This window comes from Hippocampus comes, unplaced genomic scaffold, assembly GCF_001891065.2.
Source record: "Hippocampus comes isolate QL1 unplaced genomic scaffold, H_comes_QL1_v1.1 scaffold104, whole genome shotgun sequence".
Lineage (NCBI taxonomy): Eukaryota > Metazoa > Chordata > Actinopteri > Syngnathiformes > Syngnathidae > Hippocampus > Hippocampus comes.
The window spans coordinates 4,510,149-4,529,428 of NW_017806072.1; the positions used below are offsets into that span (position 1 = coordinate 4,510,149).

The 19,280-nt window shown below is 40.9% G+C and overlaps 1 protein-coding gene across 10 annotated transcripts in view; it reads left to right on the forward strand.

The window, feature by feature from the left end:
* The window catches only part of srgap1a (SLIT-ROBO Rho GTPase activating protein 1a), a 60,612-nt gene that overhangs the window by 36,509 nt on the left and 4,823 nt on the right, over positions 1-19,280 (forward strand). For 5 of the 10 annotated variants that reach the window (XM_019894193.1, XM_019894194.1, XM_019894197.1 and 2 more), the window contains 12 exons: positions 2,279-2,476; positions 3,081-3,165; positions 3,666-3,693; positions 4,026-4,131; positions 6,336-6,396; positions 7,663-7,740; positions 7,848-7,982; positions 9,172-9,277; positions 9,412-9,636; positions 11,417-11,496; positions 16,139-16,319; positions 17,786-17,923. In XM_019894193.1, coding sequence (XP_019749752.1) covers positions 2,279-2,476; positions 3,081-3,165; positions 3,666-3,693; positions 4,026-4,131; positions 6,336-6,396; positions 7,663-7,740; positions 7,848-7,982; positions 9,172-9,277; positions 9,412-9,636; positions 11,417-11,496; positions 16,139-16,319; positions 17,786-17,923 — 1,421 coding nt within the window. Of the gene's footprint in view, positions 1-2,278; positions 2,477-3,080; positions 3,166-3,665; positions 3,694-4,025; positions 4,342-4,679; positions 4,714-6,335; positions 6,397-7,662; positions 7,741-7,847; positions 7,983-9,171; positions 9,278-9,411; positions 9,637-11,416; positions 11,497-16,138; positions 16,320-17,785; positions 17,924-19,280 lie in introns of those variants that run through there. The other 5 variants (XM_019894195.1, XM_019894196.1, XM_019894202.1 and 2 more) reach the window with 4 other exon arrangements.

A 19,280-nucleotide genomic window follows, 5' to 3' on the forward strand; every position in this document is an offset into this window, starting at 1 on the left:
TGTGCGTGTGTGTGTGTGTGCGTGTGTGTGTGTGTGTGTGTGTGTGCGTGTGTGTTTAATCCCTGTAGTTTTCTTCTGGGTGTTATCAAGGGTGAAGCACTCTCCTATATGCATGGTGAGGTACTGATGGGCATATAGGTTGGGTTCATCCACAATATGGGTCTGGGGGTTGAACTATACGGGAATATATTTGGTTTCCAGCCAACTTCATGCCACCCAGAATCTTTCTCAAGACCTGATATAGAATTTTAGCCTTTTACCATTAAATGTATTACAGTATTTTTTATCTTTTTTTTTTTTCTTTTTTGCTGTTTTTGTGAACACATTTCTGTGCTCTGCAAACAGGAGACGGAATTTTACTGCTTTTTTTTTGGTTTGTTTGTTTGTTTGTTTTTGTACGGGGTATTGTGAAATTTTTAAAAAATTTTTTTTACAATACAATCGGGTCGCCGTGTAAGTTCGTCAGCCCCTGATTATGAAATTCCTTTCAAATATGGCTCAGACAGCCATGTTGCTGGATGCGGGAACCAGCAGTGGCTTTTCTAGTGTTTGTCGTGTTTCCACCTCCACTTCCTTTGAATCCTCTCCGTCATCTTCCTTGTCAACATTGTTTGGTCTACCACAACAAACAATGTGAGCTGCTTGTAATTGACCTATCGCTTGCGTTTTCGCCGTTCTCTTGTCCTCTCTCCATACTACTTTCCACAGTTCTTTCAAGTAATGGCGGATTGCCCCACATTACTTCTTCTGCTTTCTGTTTTTATCCAAAGAGAACAACTGCTGCCATCAAGTGTTCACAGTTAACCAAGATTAAGTAGGGAGGTGCCCGAGAGTCTCATCCACGGGACACCACGTCATCATTTTGCTTGACAAATTATCTTGTCAGTGGCAAAGAGTTAAATAAGTTAAAGAGTTAAATAAGCCAAGATAGATTATAGTCACATCCATCAGGCTGCTCTCTCTCCTGTTTGAACCGCTTTCCGTCTTGCCCCTTCCTTTTTTCTCAGTTTCTTTCCCTTCTCCACATATGAGCACTATTCTCAATATTCCACAATGACTGAGGGTTAGGATATTTGGGTACAGCAGTATTGCAAAAATGAAATGTTTGTGCAGAGGGCTTCTCAGGACTCATCATGTATGGCGTCATTGGTCATCAAAACTGACACACCAGTACCTGATTGTTTACAACCCCCCCCCCCCCCCCCCAACATTAATCTGTCCATTTAGTATTCAACATATTTATTTCCCACATTAGTTCTTGCGATGACAAGCTTGATGTCCTTGTATGGATTAAGTGGATGTCCTGGTGGGGCAAAATGGAAGGACACTGCTGCCTTGTGTTATTATTACCAGATGGCCTCGCTACCCTGGCACTGTGTGCCAGACGCATCCTTGAAAAATGAACGTTAAAAGCATTTTGACGACACCAAGCATGAACTGTCAAACATAGCAAGCCTGTCTTCATCCGGCCGGGAAACGCTTCAGGACAGTGCTTGACAGAAGTGCAGCTGTTTCCTTTGCTCTTTGATTGCTGTGAAATGGTGAAAACATTGCTGAATTTACTTTGCATTCGTTGTGGATTTATGTTTTAAAAGAGAGTTCTTGCTCTCATTGCCACCAAGCAAGGTTCAAGGTCTGATATTTGCCTCTAATTCAGTAGTGTTTCCCAAGGACACAGTTGACTTATTCCATGTGATTCATCATCCTTTTATTTAAAAAAAGATGGCTTTATAAATGTCTTGAATCTTGAGCAAGGAAAACAGAATTGAGTTCCTCCTTTGTGCTCTTGTCTCATACTTTATATAGAAAGTACATGTTTCCTTGTCAGGTTGTTTTTCCCCCAGATAAAAGCAACTACATCAGAGCTCCACTTATAGTCTCCATCTTCACTATATTGTGTTTTAAAAGCTACAGACATTTTTAAACCTCCGGAATGTTATACTAGGTGTGAGTGTTCATGACTTAAAGACATACTGCTGTCTTAAATAAGAAGAATCTTAAAAGTGGGCCACGTCAATTGTAATTTTCTTTCACATATGAAATGTTTGTCTCCCTTAAGTCACAATAGTGTGCATTAGTGGGCGAAGGGATGGAAAGCCGACACCTGACGCTACAATCTTCTGTTCCCCTTTGGCCCCTTTGAGTGCACATAACAAGATTGCTTTTACTTTGACTTACTTTTTTTGTCATGGGCTAGCACTAAAAGGGGTTTAGTGGATGTCACAACACACTGTACTTCGAATGCAGTCATCATCTTGGTCATCTCACTTATCTACAGGTGAAAAAAACATCGGAGGCCACTCTCACCACCATTCAGGACATGGTGACCATTGAAGATTATGACGTTTCGGAGTGCTTCCACCACAGCAGATCCACTGAGTCGGTCAGGTCCACTGTGTCAGAGACATACCTCAGCAAGCCGAGCATTGCGAAGAGGAGGGCCAACCAGCAGGAGACCGAGCAGTTTTACTTCATGGTGAGTCTTGAGGTGGCACGAAGCAAGCAGAGAGAAAGGGAAACAATTTAAAGACTTTTTTTGTTTTGTTTTAATATATATAAACATGGGTGCACATAAGCGGTGCGCAGATATGCACATGCTCTGAAAGTATCAATGTGCGTCAGATTCGAGTATGTCAAAGAGTATTTGCATACTTGAGCATTTTGCAGTTCAGCCATCTTGACTGTGGTCAGGCCAGCCATCAGTCCAAGTCAACTCAGCCGCTACAACCACTGCTTCCAAGAGCCAACTTAAAAATAAAAGCCAAGTGACGTATTACCTTGTAATGGTAGAAATATTTTCAAATTAAAACTCAATGCTAAATCAGATCTCTGACTTCAGTTTAGACTTAAAACATATTGGAATGACTCAGCCATGCTTCCTCCTCTTCTGGCAAAGGTGGAGGTATCACAGACTAATCCTTTGACGTGAGCTCACTTGTTCCATTCTGAAAATGGACGTGCTTTGAAGAAGTTCAGCAATTTCTCTGTGTCCTTTGCCCTTAGCTGTCGTAATGATATCTTTGTGGGTGATATGACGGGCATTTGAGGAAGCTTTGTAATTATTTTAAATCCTCCCACAGAAATTTCGTGAGTTTCTGGAGGGCAGCAATCTCATCTCCAAACTCCAGGCCAAACATGATTTGCTGAAGAGGACGCTTGGTGAAGGTACAGTCATGAAGTGAACCTCTGAATAGTATGAAATTCCTTATTTTTACACAGTTGTTCAATGATTGAGATAATGTATTCTTAAAATGTGAACATGTCTATCATCCTCTCAATTCAAATTATCATCATTAGTTATGCTGTGCACGAACAAAGTCTCCCAAATTCCTGTAAATGATAGGAATGAGTTCTATTCAACACCCTTAAGACAGGTCAAATCCTGTTCAAGGAGCAGATGGCCTCGACCCCCTCAAAACAAAAAAAAATGTATCCAACTGTGAACCTTTCCGGCATTCCCATGAGTAAATGGGGGCCCACGTTTCTGTTCAGCTCTATGCTGCTGTCTTAGAGTACAGGTATGTGTGTTGAGATATGCATAGAGAACGCAATGGTCCAGGCAAGTGAAAGGTCACCAAGGCTTCTCAATGTGCATGCACACTACACTCAAAGACATAAACTGGCATGCCTACTCACCAATCTTTGTTTCTATTTTATCTCTTTAGGGCACAGAGCTGACTACATGACCACAAGGTAAAAAAAAAAGAAACTCCACCATACCTCAGGACCAGCGTATATTCACAACCTCATTCAGTGGCATCAGCAAATATTTGGCCACACGTTAACATATTCAAGACGACATGCCATCAACGTAATTTTTTAAGACTAATTGATTATTTTGCCAGTGCATTATGATCTCTTTGGTGAGTTTGATCGCTCCTACCCTGGGCTGTAAAGAAAAAGGCTGTTAGGGGGTTTTATCAGCATCTCCCTCATAACATGACTGATTCAACATAATTCATGGACGTAATTTTTACTGGAGGGTGACATTGCTTGCTACTTCTAATGCATTTTTTGTATTCTAGACATCCCAATGGGCTGTTCAAAACCCACACAGGCACCAGGCGGGCTAGACCCCGCTCTGTTTTTAATGTTAGGTTATTTAATGGAAATATGGAGTCGTATATAAAGGTACCGAAAACCACACTGTCCGCTCAACATTGCTTCTCCTCCTCATTTTCTCTCTTGCTCCAGCTCTCTGGCCATTTTCATGGGATCCCCCAAGCTATTTAAGCTGCGGTTTAGCTTGAACCTGCAAACATCTGTCTCAGCCTAAACTGTAGCAGTGGCATGAATCGGTTGCAAGGCCTTCTGGAAAAAGAAAAATGCCACTGGGATGGCTAAATGTTTGTCTCAGTCAGTTTCCTTTGACTCAGTGCTGAACCCCACATCAGTGAGTCTCTCTGGCATCTCCAGAATGCAGAGTCCAGTGAAAAGATCAGGATTAGTGACAGTCTAAGTGGATGCCAAACTGATAAAGTGTGCTGGCTTCCTCCTCTTCTTTTCACTGCCACATCCGGTGACCAGTGCCATCGTGTTCAGTTATTGGTTCTTTTTCGTTGAATGCCAGCACACCGTGGGTTGAGGGTGCACTCTTGGTAAAAGCCTTGGTGAGCAGCTGCTGTGGTCCTAATCTGGGTCTTGCTTCTTTCTCTCTCTTTCGCGTTGCCTGTCGATAGCCGTGGACGACGGAACTCACATGCTCGTCATCAGGTAGACATCTTGAAGCATCTTGGGGAGCCCTTACTGCTTGCCTGCTTTCTATTATCCCTTAACATGACACTTATTTGTGTTTTTAGGTATCCTCTGACTCGGACAGATATGACTTGGTTACAGTTGAAATTACAAAGATGTCCCTGTGAAACTCTGTGCTGTGTGTCCAAGAGCATCAACTTCCTCATTCTGTTTTAGAATTTAAAAAAATTGTTGTTTTTTTTTTTTAATTACACTTCACACTCGTAAAATTTACACAGTAAACTGTCTTGATGAAAACTTGTTCCTAGGCTTCTATCTAGAAATGAAAAAGTGGCGTCACTATTATAACCCCTCACTGTAAGGCTATCAATGACAATAGTGAAACAACGAAAATGTGTGTAGAGTGAGAACTAACAGTAACATGCAGTTACTATGCAATAATGCACTTCTACAGTGTCATGGTTTCAGGCTGATCATACGTGGGTTCAAATCTATATCATGTTTGCTTTGGTGGTTTTTGGAATTTCGCAAAAAAACAAAAACAAAAAAAAAAAAACTAAAATGCATCAAACAATATCTTCTGAGAAGTACTCATGTTCGTGTGAGTATTATCTATATAGTAAAGTTACTTTAATAGCGATCAGTCACTCGTAATCCGTGCAAAAAGATACTATGACATAATTCTGCTGCACCAGACTTTTTCCTCAGCTGTCTGAGGCTCCACTTCCAAAATTGATAGCCAATATTGGCATGGACCCTTTTGGACTGTGTATATACCCATGAGAGCTGTAAACAGATCCACTGTAACATTAAAAGCACGCACTGCTATGCAGTACTGCTCTTCAGCAGTGGCTGGCACAGAACCAGAATAAGAGTGCAGCCCATTCCTGAGTGCATTTAGAAGATGTATCTTCATGCAACTACTTTACTTCCAATGTGTGAGGGCTTCAAAATGATAAATGATCATCACCTCATGCAGGCCTTTGATGTGAATATACTGTCAGAGACAGGAAGTAGCTAAATATAGAATTTAAAATAAGTTAAAATTGAATCACAGGTTTATACATACCGTACCTCCCTGTAATCATAAGATAAGTTGTAATCACTAATTGTAGCTGAAGTCAACTCTGTCTGTGTCAGCAAACTAACCATCACTTCCTCTTTTAACCCACTCATATTAGCAATAAAAAAAGGTTGTGCATGTTTTGCATGATTGTATGCTGTCGCTGTTCCACAAAAAAAAAAAAAAATCCCAAGCCTAAAGAAAAACATTTTTGAAGTTAAAAAACAAACAAACACTCATTGAATTTTAATTCTTTTTTTTTTGTTGGACAGCAATGACACTTGTGATACATGTTATAGTATGCAGTATAAAATTGTGTTTTCACATTTGCCAAAGTTATTATTCCAGAATAAACTTGCTCATTTTATTAGGGCTAACGACTACTAAACAAAATAAAGTTTTCCATGAAGTGTTAATAGAAGTTAAAAAAAAAAGATCCAAGATATATCTAAACTGTGCAAATGTCAAAACACAGACTGGATTTTGATTTGATCCCAGTCTAAAATCCAGGATGAGTTGCTTTCTTAAGTTAAGCATGTACAGTATTAGATAAAGATGCTTTTTCAATCTTTTTAAGGATTCTGGGCAAGCTATTCCTCGTGTGGTTGAGAGCTGCATTCGTTACATAAATTTATATGGTGAGTTGTCTTTACTGTCTCTTGTGTAAAAAAGTCATGTAAATGCCACAGGAATAGATTGACAATTTTCCTTAGCAGCCCAACTACTGTTTGTTGTTTAATGACTATGTACGATGCAAATTGTTGGTGTGTGACAAGGGAGTTTCCCTGACATTCATGGGAAAATGCACCGCTTGGTTCTAAGCTTCTTGAGTGGAAACAAGACCCTTAAAAGAATATTACCTCAAAGCTTTGAAGATGATATCCTTTGGTTTATAATGTCAGCTTCAAGCAGCTAATTGAGAAAGATAAATCTAAAAGGAGACAAACAGGCTAAATATAGCTCGTTTTGATCACTGCCCTTTTTCCCCTGTTAAATGCTAATCCTAGTTTAGAGGCATGCTAGTTAGTCCCGCGAGGAATCTGCAGAGGAAAAGTGTTGATTCCGCGGAGAATAATCTTGATTCCGTGACTTGAAAGTTGATTCTTTTCCACGGTCATTAAAAATGACTTATACTGACCACTTACAAAGTAAATTAGTGGACGGATGAAGTAAGAATTGTTTTCGGAAATTATCTTCAAAACCAAAACACGTTGGAAGAGTGTGGTTATAAAACAATCAACATCAGTATTCTTTTCGTGTCTCTAGGGCAGATTTGTTTAACAGTGATAATGGATTTTATTTTCATTACTTAGAACGTGCAAAACATTTCACCAAACTTTGGGTTTGAAGCAGAACAAGTGCTATTTAAGCAAATATTTAAAGTGTAAACTAGCCATTTGAACTGGACTTTGTAAACATGCTACATACAGTATGAGCATAAATGTAATTCAACCACACAGACAGTTCATTTATTACGTGCGGCAATGACGTGACATCATCTTTATTGGACGTCTCCATGAAATAAAGAGAAAGAAAAGCACCCCCTGGCCCTCAGAAAATTCTGAATTGTGCAACTCGTGCCTTCCAGTGTGAACGTAGCCTGTCTGACCATGACATTTAGCTGCTGGGATGAAAACGATATGTAAACGTAATATACTGCACCTCACCCTTATTTCCATTCCTTTGAAATCCGCTGCAAGTTCCGCCATCACGGAATTACCAATTCCCATGGGGACTATTAAGTCCTCCTTAACAGAAATCATTCTTAATTCGGGATGGGGAGGGATATAAAGAGCAAAATGTGGTTTTGTTGACCAGGTCACTCTTTTTTGCTCTTAGCATATGAAGATATGTTTGCCTTCTTTTTCAGTTTCCTGACTATTTGTCTTTGTCTCTCTGAGCAGGCCTCCAGCATCAAGGAATATTTCGGGTATCTGGTTCTCAGTTGGAAGTCAATGACATTAAAAATTCATTTGAAAGAGGTATTTATTCAACAAAACCTTAGCAGAGCAATTATGATTGCAACATGATTCATTTAATTACACTTAAAACATCCCAACTGACTTGATTAATGTGTCCATGTTTAAAGGAAATGACCCTCTGATAGATGACGAGAATAATCATGACATCAACTCGGTGGCAGGCGTGCTTAAACTCTACTTCCGTGGCCTGGAGAACCCTCTTTTCCCCAAAGATAGATTCAGTGAACTGCTATCCTGCATCCGTAAGTACATATCTAACCAGATTGCATTGCTGATATTTCTTTTACTCTGTCAAACATGTTAACTTAATTCAGTAATTCAGTTCAATCATGCTCTCAAACTCAAAGTTGTTTGAAGTTCACAACTTTGAACATTATGAAAAAATAATCGTTTCATGTGTCACCGATGTATAAGTCAATGAGAACCTGTTTATTCGACATTCTGGGTGTTTGCCTGACAAGAAATCTTTGTCAAATCCGAACTAATTAAAAAAAAAAAAAAAAAAGAGGCAAATTCTCAATTAGTTTGTCACTCGCTCACCTTGTGTGCCCCCTCCCCCACCCTCTCTCCAGAATATTACACATTATGTGTGCTGCAATGTCGTGTGTGATGGTGTCGAGGTTACATGTGTTCCTGGGTGTACTTAAGCCCACTTGTGCTGGATGAGTGATGGAGATTCCTGTTTTCCTTCTCCAACTCAACGTGACAGTGATACCAGTGTGGGCTGTGCGCCCAGCAGGGCTCCACATTTGAAAGGGAAAAAAAAAAAAAGTTTCTTCAAGGTGGAGTTGCTTAGATGAGCCTGAGGCAATTTTTTTAACTGGTGTTCTCACTTGTTTTTTTTTTTGTTTGTTTTTTTTGTTTTTTTTTAGAAGCACTGCAACTTAGTTCTGTATTTCATTGTAGAATATGCACTACAGAGCTGCTGCTTGGGTCTGCTGCACAGGCTTTAGTTCAGGGATCTTCAGTGCTGTATTTAGCTGTCAGGTCAGTTATTTGGCAAGTCCTGCCCTCTGAGTTCCCGCTCTAAGCCACCAAACAAAGGAGCAACTGATGAGACACAAGGGTTTTGACAGTCGACCATGGGTCCCGAAGAAGGCGCAAATGTGCAAATTCCAATTTGAGTGTTTTATCTCTTAACTGTTTGCTTGACCAAAGAGCCATACAGAACCTTAGTTGTTCATGAAAGCTGTAATGTGTCACAATAATCCCAGGTGCCCCAGATGGCACAGAGTGACTGGAGGGTGACAAAGCTATTTTTAGCAGCCAGCAGAACCACAATTCACCCAAATAAAATGAGCAAATTTAAATGCCACCTTGGACAGTCGCATATCAATCTGTGAGGTCTTAATGGCTTTTACCAGGAGGATGATAACTTTTTGGACATGAATTTCACACCCTTTGTTGTTGTTGTTGTTGTTGCTGCTATAGGAATAGAAAATCTATACGACAGAGCACTGTACATCCGCAAGATCCTCCTGACCATTCCCCGATCAGTCCTTGTTGTGATGCGCTACCTCTTTGCCTTTCTCAACCAGTAAGTTTAATCAGAAAATCCTCCCATGTTGAACTTGTATTCAAGAAAGAATTTGCTTATTTCTGTCCACAGCTGACGTTTGCAGTCCATCTGAAATGTCATTTATATTTCGCGACTTTTTTTCCCCCTTGCAGCCTATCTCAATATAGTGACGAGAACATGATGGATCCATACAACTTGGCCATTTGCTTTGGCCCGACGCTCATGCCTACTCCAGAGAGCCAGGACCAGGTCTCCTGCCAGACCCACGTCAACGAGATCATCAAGACCATCATCATTCACAATGAGACAATCTTTCCTGATGCCAAAGAACTGGAGGGGCCAATCTATGAGAAGTGTATGGCAGGAGGAGATTATTGGTAAGGGATGATGACCAGAACTGTAAATAATGGATTTTCCAACAAAAACACTTTTCCGTACTGTGCTACAGCTGATTTACTGGTGTCTCAGTCAGGTTGAAGCTTACCGCGCACAAAAGCGGAATCACAATCAGGTCACGCATTGCCGAAATGAGTTTTTGGACAAATATATATTTTTTTCATATTGTTTATTTACTTTTATCCTATGAGTCAAGCAATGTCATGCAGCTAAACCATCTTCATATGGCAGTCACTCAACATGCAGGTATGCGGTGTGTTGATGTAATATATTTTCAAGAATATTAACTCTTTTATTCGCCATGACATACAAATACGTCTAGAAAAGCATCTATGACCACCTACCCATGACGTTTTTAGCAGGTGGCAGCAGATGTAAAGGATCAGCTAGGATCATGCTGCAGAACAAGTAGAAGTGGAGGGGGATGAATGCATTGAGGGAGGTGTGGAATAGCATAGAGTTGGGTGGAGTAACGTGTAGTTTGTAGAGAGTGCATTTGAACCAGTAGCGATGGAAAAATCAAAACAATTAACCCGTGAGGATTGCTTTTGGGGAAGAAAATCTTCCACCATGACGAGGGAGATGGAGTTGCTGAAAGCAGCAAGACGCTTTTGTCCATGCAAAAGTAACGGGCAGCATCAAAAGAGGCCCCGTGTGCACGAACATTGTCTGCCTCATGCAAAAGCCACACCGCAGTGAAGGTGCCCTCACAAAGGCAAGCGAAGAGAAACCAGAAAGACATGTTGTGTGCCCTCGTGTTAGGGCAATCGTTTCATTTTGTATCATGCAAAAAAAAAAAAAAAAGCATAAATTGCAGGGTGAAGAGCACACACATGCACGCTCACGAAATTGCAGGTTGGCGGGGGACACACATGCACGCGTGTGGGTGCATACATGTGTGTGCACACACTAACTGAACCCATTCTTTCACTTATATTCATAGTTCATTTCAGTTCAGTAGAGTGCAGATACATATTTTTGCTATCAAAAGATCTTTTGTGGTGTTGTTTATGTTGTTTTTTGTTTGTTTTTTTAGAAAGAAAGTCTTATTTTGATGTTTGAGATGTCACAAAAGCAAAAAAAATAGTGGTGCTATACTTGAAATTATGTTTGAAATACATGCTTTTACAAAAAAGTGTTTTTCTCCATAATCCAGTAAAACGGCTTCAATGAGTTTTTTTTAACTTGATGAATCCTTCCTGGGTGAAAATAGTCGCTTGAAACAATAACCATTGTACTAAATGACAGAGGTCATCTGTGATTAGGTGAGCGGAATTAATATATGTGAGGGGCTTCTATGTAAACAAACCAAAAGTCTTTCTTTATCACCCTCTATTTTTCCTTTTCTTTGGTTGACTCACCATAAGCTGGCACGGTTTTATCCCTGGCTCGAGCTAATCACCCATCTCAGCATGACCCACACATGAATCCCTTGGGAGATTTGCACTTGTGGCTGCCTCCCTTCTTGTAAAATAAGAGGTGGTGTGTGACATGTTACCAAGGAAGGAGACGGTCATGGGGCGGGTAGTCTGTTCTACAGAGTTGTGTTCAGCTCTCCCATGATGTCACAGGGAGACCATTTGAGAAAAAGAGGCCAAACTAAAGATGGAGGAATGAATCCACACAGAATACCACCAGTATAATAAACCCTGTTTTCATTTCATGAGTACAAGTCTTCTTTCTTTACAGCTGTCCAAAGAAGCAATAGACTCCTTTGTATGATAAATACATGACTGCCCGTTTGTCCGTCTTCCCCCACAGTGAGAGCCCCTACAGTGAGCACGGAGTACTGGAGGAGGTGGACAATGAAGGAGGCACAGAGACGCACACCAGTGAGGATGGTGAGTAAAGACATGCAGTAGATGTTGCAGTTAATAATAATACATGACTCAGCAATATATATTTTTTTCCATATCCATGCTGTAACTGTTATGTCAAAATCCAAAGTCATGTCACACATGCTTTCCTCGGTGGTTTTGTGAGGGTTAAACCCAGCTCAATGCAGCTAATCCCACCATTCAGCCTGTTAATTGCAGTAACCTTGAAGGGCCGGGATACTGGATTTAAAAGGTTGGATGACGATGAGTATTCTAATGTTTCAGCTTTTCCCTTGGGGCCGCCTCAACATGCCTTTTATTCTCCATTTTGGTCAAACACCAATTGAGCACCTCACGGACAAACCACTTGTTTGAAAGTTTACACTTTCACTTTTGTATCATTATTTGGAAGGGTGAACGTGTTTGGCAGGAGTGTCAGGTTTTATTGGCTTTTCATTTTCATCTCAGTTTAATTTTCTTTGAAGCAGTTTCATGTATCCATGAAAAATATGAAGGACGAACAACTAGAAGTTTCTCTCGCCTATTGGGATACTGTCAAGATGTGTGAACAGATGTTTTCCTTCACTGGGGTGAAACAGAAACCATGTCTGCTTCAAACTAAAAAGTGACAGAATTAGTTAAGACGCGAAGACCAGATCCTGCCGTTGTCACTAGGGAAAAAATTCAATAAAATATGTTGAAAAGTGATGTATGTTCATGTGACAACTAGCTAGTATGGGGCTGGGCAGAGACTCTCCCAAACCTGTTTTCAGAGTGTGTCCCTCACCTGGGTCGTGCCAGAGGGTGGCACACAGTAGCTTGAGATTTTTTTTTAAATAAGATCAAGAAAATCAGTGCTGATATTAAAAGACTAGATACAATGTTTCCCTGACTAGTTCTCAAATTATTTATCAGTTTTTGTCAACTTGTTGCGAAATCTAAATATTTTAGGCACATTGGGCCCATGCTATTTGTGGAGGGATAGGGGTCTGGCCTGCACGTGAATATTGAAAATCTGCAAATAATTAACGTCCTTTCAATCGCATTTTGGGGCGGGGTATTCAACCCCAAAAATTCCTTAATAAGCGGCGATATACAACCTGAATAGTGTGTGTGTGTGTGTGTGTGTGTGTGTGTGTGTGTGTGTGTGTGTGTGTGTGTGCGTGCGTGCGTGCGTGCGTGCGTGCGTGCGTGTGTGTGCACGCGTGCCCTACCTCATACAACCTACGTTAAATGCAATGACATTGTTAACTTCTACTACACCACTGATACATTGATGATGTAGTAGCTGGTGATTTTGCTCCAAGGTCAAAGTTGAACAAAGTGCACATTGATTACATATCACGTTGTAGGAGAACACCATGTCGTCCTCGTTGTCAGATGTACCCACAGGCACATGTTTTATTGGATTGGACATGTTGAAGGGCAATATTGTATTTTACAGTGAGGCATAGCAAGTCTCGACTTTGAGCGGTTCTTCAACAGACAGAGCGCGCACAGAGTGCATTTTTCATTTTTAGCGATGCTCCCACACAGTGCAAAAATTTAGTCGAACCAAGTTTAAAAATCTCAACTCAAAGCAAACTTTGCATGTTCTTTGTATGCCGAGGTAATTGTTATGCGTGGAAGGGTACCAGTTACGGCAAAGAAGAAAAGGTGAAGAAGCCACAGAAAAGGAAATAGTACTGTGTGACATCGAAAAAAAGCATCTGGCTGCTCAGTCTAGTTTTAGCAATATTATTGCTGTCATAATCCGATCATAATATCCTTATATACACAAGTTAATTTGACGAAGCGTTTTAGGATGACAGATTTTGTTTTTCTATGTCACCACCAAATAGTTGTGCTTTCTTTTAGTTTTATTTGGTTTCTATCCAGTGGTTTACTTCTCTCCGTCCCGGCATGTTAAGAATGGTAAATTTGACTCAAGCATTTGTAGAGGCAGAGTTTTTACTTGGAACAATTTACAGTAGTTCATTTTGCTTTATTTGTTTTGAGGAAAATACATTAAAATTAGAATAACTTGGAATTTGGTGTCACGGAACAGGATCTGTTTGACTTTAGAGGTTCTACTGTAACTAGATCTCAAAAAGTGGAAGCCATATACAGTAGTGAGAAGCAGAACGAGGAAAAATGCCATATGCCAATGAGGGTCAGCTTTATTAACAGCATGTCCGCTGCAGCTAAGCCCAATTAATTCAGACAGTAAATTCCTGCTTGTCACAATTCGTTGACGTCACATCACATCTATTGCGCCTTTCTCGACAACTCACAGGCAAGAGACTGCCACTAAAGGGCTCGGACTTGAGGAGTGGGGGTATAATAAACTATTATTGAGATTGAAACGGACACATTGAGAAATTAAGTAACCTCCACTCCGTACAGAAAAGTATGCTCAAAAATCTGCAAAAGTTACTTTAATCCAGCCATTCACTCTTCTCCAAGCAGTTTATATAGGTGATGTGTGTTTTGGTTAGGCTGCATCTGTCCAGGGACCACACGTCTGACTTGGAGTGGGAGGAGGGCATAGAGGAACAAAGATTCTATTTTTAGACCGTGTTGCTGTAGTGCACACTTGCTTGGAGACTTAGACGCGAACCAACACAAGGGCAAAGAGGAGCAAAACCACCAGCTGTACAAGTGAGCAAGTGACAAATTCAGTATTCGTAGCCTTCTTTTCTTTTATGGTGCCCATGTGCAATTGTGTGTATGTGGTTATCCTCAAACAGTTTTTGTGGCAAAACATGAGCAAACAGAACATAATTACCCTTGAAAGTGATTTGAAGTAGAAAAAAAAACAGTACCGGTCTGTCACTTGCATCTTTTTTTTATGTTTAAAATCGATCAAATTGATCATCAATAATGTACGTGCAATATACATACAGTATGTAATACTGAAATATTTAATGACTATATGGCAGGTTGCAACATGAGAGAGGTGTTTGTTTTATGTTGGAATTTTGACATTCAATTCTTAAAATTCTGGATAGGGTGCTGTTAAACGTCTTTGCTGGCGCTCTAGAGCTAATTTTTATTTCATCGTTTTCCACCATGCCCGGTTCATGTGGAAAGTTTGGTGAGTTGTCACGCCTTTCAAGTACAATTCGTTGTCCGTGACAATAATTCAGACGTCCATCTTTTGAACTGTTTATCTTCAGAAGGGTCGCAGGCGTGCTGCAGCCTGTCTTTGAGAGGTAGGAGGGGTACACCCTGAACTGGTCGCCAGCAGAACATATTTAGATGAACAACCATTCATACTCACAAATCAACCCCGATGGACCATTTAGAGCAGGGGTGCCTACTCTTTTTTGACCGAAGATCTACTTTTTGATCAACCAACCTCCTGTGATCGACCCGTTACCGCGCACACGCTCGCACGCACGTACACGCGCATGCCATGATGAGCAATAGCCTGACGCTGAGGCATGCGACACACTTAGGCAGCCTTTCAACGATCATAGCTCACGCGTACCGTTTTAAAATGCTTCTCTCGGCCGTCCAGATTCCCATTCTTTGCCCGGCCCCTCGGTGAATTGTACAAAACAAACTCTGAATGAGAATAATGATAACAATAAAAGATTAGCGCGACAACTCTGATCACAAGCTGCAACTGCAGACTGCTGAGCGCTAACAACTTCCGGTGACGCAGTCACACGTCAACGTAGGTTAAAGATGACCTGCTTTATTTTATTTTATTTTTTAAATACTTTTTGTTAAAGTGAGACTGATAGAATGATTAGGGTGCAGTGTGCATTAACACAAAAAATATATTACTAACATGCACAGAGACACAAATGTTTGTTTTTTTTTCTTCTACACTCCTCGGATCGCCTTGTGACTAGTCCGTGATCTACTGGTCGGTCGCGATTGACGTAATGGGCACCCCTGATTTAGAGCATTCAATCAACCTACCGTGCGTGTTGTTGGAATGTGGGAGGAAACCGGAGTACCTGGAGAAAACCCACACAGGCGCAGGGAGAACAAACAAATGGCACACAAGAAGGCCAGAGCCCAGAATCGAACCTCGGACCTCTGCACTGTGAGGCGGACATGCTAACCAGTCATCTACCATGCCGCATGCGCAAGATGATATTAATGCAAAAAAAAAAAGAAACATGTTTACAAAAACAATAGGGACCTGGCAGCGGTCGCTAAAAAGTGTTCTGGACTTCACTTTTTCAGTTTGCAAGCATTTCAGTGCATTAACGAAGAGCACAATCATTAAAGTGAATTATCTGAGGTGCACTCAACCACCTCAGAAATTTGTTGCCGATGTTTATTTCCCCTGTCAGTGATCCAGAGGTCCACCTGTACAGTTATCAGCTCACTCTAATGATCCACATACTTACTGACTTCCCCGTGAGTAATTTAAATCTCCTCTCACCAGCTTCTATAAATACAGTGTGCTAGGACCTCAGGCCTGGTGCTGCGCTGTCAAGCTAAAATAACCAACTGCCTCACAGTCAGTACACTAACTTCACGTGCGCCAGCTGTCATACTTGAGCATCCACGTGTACATCTGTATCAGAGACGTGCTTTTAATTGCAGACCTCCTCGTTGAGATGAAATATGGAAGTTTTTTTTTTTCCCCCATGTGTAATATTCCGGATGTCTTTGTCACACTTGACATACTGTACCTGACCTCTCTAATCCTCCTTGTTGACAGAGGGTGAGCCTATTGAAGCCATTGCCAAGTTTGATTACGTCGGGCGCTCTTCCAGAGAGTTGTCCTTCAAGAAGGGTGCCTCACTGCTGCTCTACCAGCGAGCGTCAGAAGACTGGTGGGAGGGGCGGCACAACGGCATCGACGGCTTGGTGCCACACCAATATATTGTGGTCCAGGACATGTGAGTGAGCTCGAATAAATGTACATGTAAACCATTATTTTCGATTGCAGTGTACATTTATAGGTCATTTTAAACATGATTGTTTTAACCCTGCTTTTGACTGTGGTGGTTTAAAGACTGTACAGTGATCGGTAATAACTTTATGACAATTTACACAATCTAAAGGGATTATAAGGACTCCATTAAAAAAAATAATAATAAATAAATAACTTGCACAATACATCGATTCAGCGGACAGAAAATAGTGTCCAGTCCACTCACGCTCCTTTGTACAGTACCTTTCAAAGTCTGTCAGTTGCAGGATTGGCGGTACTTGACCACAGGGTCAGTAAACGGCACTGTAGCGCGATCAACAAACTGGTCATGGTGACTGGTCATGCGTATCTGGCTTACACTGCTCTCTTTGATTTTACAGTAGACTAGAGCAGGTTATAAAGTGCGTCAATATGGTGGCCATGTTGGCAGGGGTAACTTTCCCATCAAAACAATATATGGCTAGACATGGAGCATAGACGTTAGCTTAGCATCCATGTCTCTCAATCGTGCTATTTTGTTACACAGTTGGTTTTTTTTTTTATTTGTTTTTTTGTTTTTGTTTTGTTTTTGTTTTGTTTTTGGTAAATCCCTTATCAACGCACTGCAATTGTAACGGAGGTTAAAAAAAATACTGTTAAATAAAGGAAGCGTGAACATCGTGGCTATTGAAGGCAGGCGAGGCACAATTCATTTTTAGTTTCGCAGTTTCCATTAATTTTCCCGGTTAGTTCCTAAATGAATAGATGAATGAATAGTGCATATCAAAGAGAAGTACACTGAGCATGGGACTTTTAATACAGCTCTTGTATTAGAAATGTGATGCTTCCCATTCTTGCAGTCTCAAACCAGGCCTTCTGTCTCTCGCTCTGTGCCCTAACAAGCATATCCTGTGTCATGGTGACTGCTGGCGCTGCCTTATGAATTAATCAACGGTAAATGTCTTGTTAGGATAGTAACATATTCACCCGAAACTCTTAGTAGCTGGCCCACAAGACTCTTCCTTAGCTCACATCCAGCCAGGGTGCCTCTTTCAATAAATCACCTGAAGGGGCACTGCTGATGTCTTCTTGCTTCATGAAAGAGCAGGACATTTACTGCTGGTTGTTGCGGGATGCATCACATCCCGTTCCAGTCTTAAACTGAGAAGGGTGAGGAGTGCAAGTGCAGAAACTGTTGTGGTCTTTTCACGTCCCATAAAGGAGCCTGTAATAAAACATAATATACATTGTAGATACCACTTCATGCCGGGTGATGTCCTCTAATGCTTCTGCTCTTGGTGTGCGCTGAGAAAGCCCCCAGCTGTACTCTAGAAGCAGAGTGTTCTGAAACCCATTCAAATGGCATTCGTGACTCGAGAATATCAGCCTGTGAGGCCAAAACGCATGCTGAATCTGTTCTGTTTCCTCAGTGTTCCTCTGTCTCTGTCCTAGAGATGATAACTTCTCGGACACGCTGAGCCAGAAGGCTGACAGTGAGGCTAGCAGCGGCCATGCCGGGGAGGATAAATGCTCAGGGAAAGACATCAGTTCACCCACTGACACCAGGATCTCTGAGGCCTTCATCACCAGGTTGGTATATGAATGTGCGCCAGGAATACTGAACGCTGTTTCGTCAAGAGAAAGAGTCGAACTAGGGGTGGGACTTTAACGCTTTCATTGTGATTAGTTACTTACTATTACATTCATGTATTAAAACATTCACAGCATTTTGATCATAGTTTGTGTTTCATACAATGCGGAACTGCGGAGCCTTTGTCATTCCACCCACTATCGGTAAACCCATTATACTGACAGTCAGAGCTCGGTTCGGTTGCCAAGAAATCGACCGTATTGCTCTGACTGACAGGAGCCAGATTTCTTTATAAAAAGACAACAAACAAAAACCCAAAGAAACTACCTGTTGGAAGTCTTGTTAAACGCTTGGTGTGGTGCAAATTGTGTAAAAAAAAGTTTTTGCGTCCCACCGAAGCACTTCAACCGACCGGTTCCATAGATATGAAGATTAAGTTGATAAGACACGCCCCTTTGAACTGCATGCTTGACCCTCAGCGGGGGCAAAGTGTCAGTACATTTCATGTGTGTGGACATGACGAAAACCAAAATAATCTGCATGCTGTGTGAAGTTTTTGGTGACTTTTTTTGCAAATGTTCTATCATAAAAGCCTATGCAGTAACTTGAGCAAAAACACGGTAGCAACAGATATGATGTGACGTGATGTCATATCAATACGGCGCCTTCTCCGGTGCTCTGTGTTTCACGATGTATGGCCAAAATTATGTTTTTATATATCAGTTGGAAAAAATTGACATTAGTCATATTGGGATGAAAAGTACACTTTATTCACAACGTCTAAGTATGGGTAACTGTCAATGTGGCGAATTTTTGCAATTTCATCTCAATTCTGGAAAAAAAAAATGCAGGATATACTGGAGAAAGTACAGTAGCCCATGTATTTATTGGCAAATATTAAACACGTTTATATTTGATCAAAAATATAGATGTACTTTATATATATATATATAGGGTATATATATATAGATATATATATATATATATAGATATAGATATAGATAGATAGATAGATAGATAGATAGATAGATAGATAGATAGATAGATACAGTAATAGATTGTATATAAAGAGAAATAATTTCAAAACCTTTTCCACATTGTGACCTATGCCCTGTAAAACTCAATTGGGGGAAAAAAAAGAATAATGTAAACAATACCGTTGCCTAATGGTGCTGTTATCAGCTGATTACATTGTGACAGACAAACCAAGTGATTTTGTCAGAATGTGTTGGCCTTGTGTGTGTGTTTTGCCTCTGCTGCTCTTTTACTTCCTCATTGCTGGATTTAGTGACCTTGAAACGTGTGTCTCTCTCTCTCTCTCTCTCTCTCTCTCTCTCCTTCCTCTTCTCCCTTTCT